Below are 1290 nucleotides of genomic sequence, written 5' to 3'. Positions count from 1 at the left end.
ATCAAAGATTAGATGGGGCTATGGGAAGAGAGGCTAGACAAAGAGCTATGGATCATTTTAATGCAAAAGATTCTACAGATTTTGTATTTTTATTGTCTACAAGAGCAGGAGGACTTGGAATTAATTTAACAACAGCAGACACAGTTATTATATATGACTCTGATTGGAATCCACAAAACGATTTACAAGCACAAGCAAGGTGTCATAGAATTGGTCAAGAAAAAACAGTTAATATTTATAGATTAGCAACAGAAGGAACTATTGAAGAAAAGATATTACTTAGTGCAAAGAAAAAATTAGTTTTAGATCATTTAATTATTCAAACTATGGAAAAAAAAGGGAAAAAAAATGGAAATGAATTATTTGATAAATCAGAATTACAAAAAATTCTTCAATTTGGTGCACAAGATATCTTTAACAAAGATAATGGTGAAAGAAAAGAAGTTAATATAGATGAAATTTTAGAACGTGCTGATGTTGAAGAAGGAAAAGACGAAAGTAGTGGAGTAAATGAATTATTAGGTGCATTTAATGTAGAAAATTTTGCTATTACTGGAGGAAATAATGTTAATGAATTTTGGAATTCAGTTATTACTCAACAAGATAAAGAAGAAGCAAGAAAATTAGATGAACAAATACTTGGTGTTATTAGTAAGCCTAAAGAAGAAAAAGAAAAAAGTGAAAGAAAAAAACGTAAAATTATTGAAGAGATAGATGAAAAAATAGTAAGAGGAGTACTTAGAGGAATGAAGAGATTTGGATTTGCAAGAATAGATGATATTATGACAATTGTACGTAGTAGTTATAAAAAACAAAACGATAATTTAGAAGAAATTGTTCGTAATTTAATGGAAAGAATTATTAATGCATGTAGTAAATTAGAATCAAAAGGAGGGAACGTTAGAGAATTAGAGATGTACGTTGAAGGAATAAAATTCCTTCCATTTGAATTAGTTACTAAGAATGAAGAAATGAAAACGATTGGAATTCTTGTAAAATATATGAAACGTCATAATAATCAATTACCTTTTGAAATTAAAAAACCACAATGGGCAAATGGATTTGAATGGAAAAATGAATATGATCAACAAATCGTATTAGCAGTTCAGAAAAATGGAGTTGGAGTTTGGAGTGAATTAAAAAAAGATGAAAATAGTGGAATTGATAAAATTCTTAGTGCTGGAGCAACTATAACTCATATCCAAAGAAGAGCTGAAACTATCATCCGAGAAGGAAAGGATTTGATTAGAAGAAAGAAAGTACATAAAGAAAAAAGAAAAGAAATTAGAA

At 28.4% G+C, this 1290-nt stretch overlaps 1 protein-coding gene across 1 annotated transcript in view; it reads left to right on the top strand.

The window, feature by feature from the left end:
- Positions 1–1290, top strand: part of EDI_270290 (chromodomain helicase DNA binding protein, putative) — a gene marked incomplete at both ends in the record, with an annotated part of 3468 nt that overhangs the window by 1758 nt on the left and 420 nt on the right. Inside the window, one exon of the mRNA XM_001735169.1 lies at positions 13–1259. Within this exon, the coding sequence (XP_001735221.1) occupies positions 13–1259 (1247 nt within the window). The remainder of the gene's footprint in view (positions 1–12; positions 1260–1290) is intronic.

Source organism: Entamoeba dispar, genomic scaffold (genome assembly GCF_000209125.1).
Source record: "Entamoeba dispar SAW760 scf_1105229458953 genomic scaffold, whole genome shotgun sequence".
Classification (NCBI taxonomy): domain Eukaryota; phylum Evosea; order Mastigamoebida; family Endamoebidae; genus Entamoeba; species Entamoeba dispar.
Note: the sequence above shows the minus strand (reverse complement) of the source record. Positions and strands in the feature narration are given on the sequence as shown.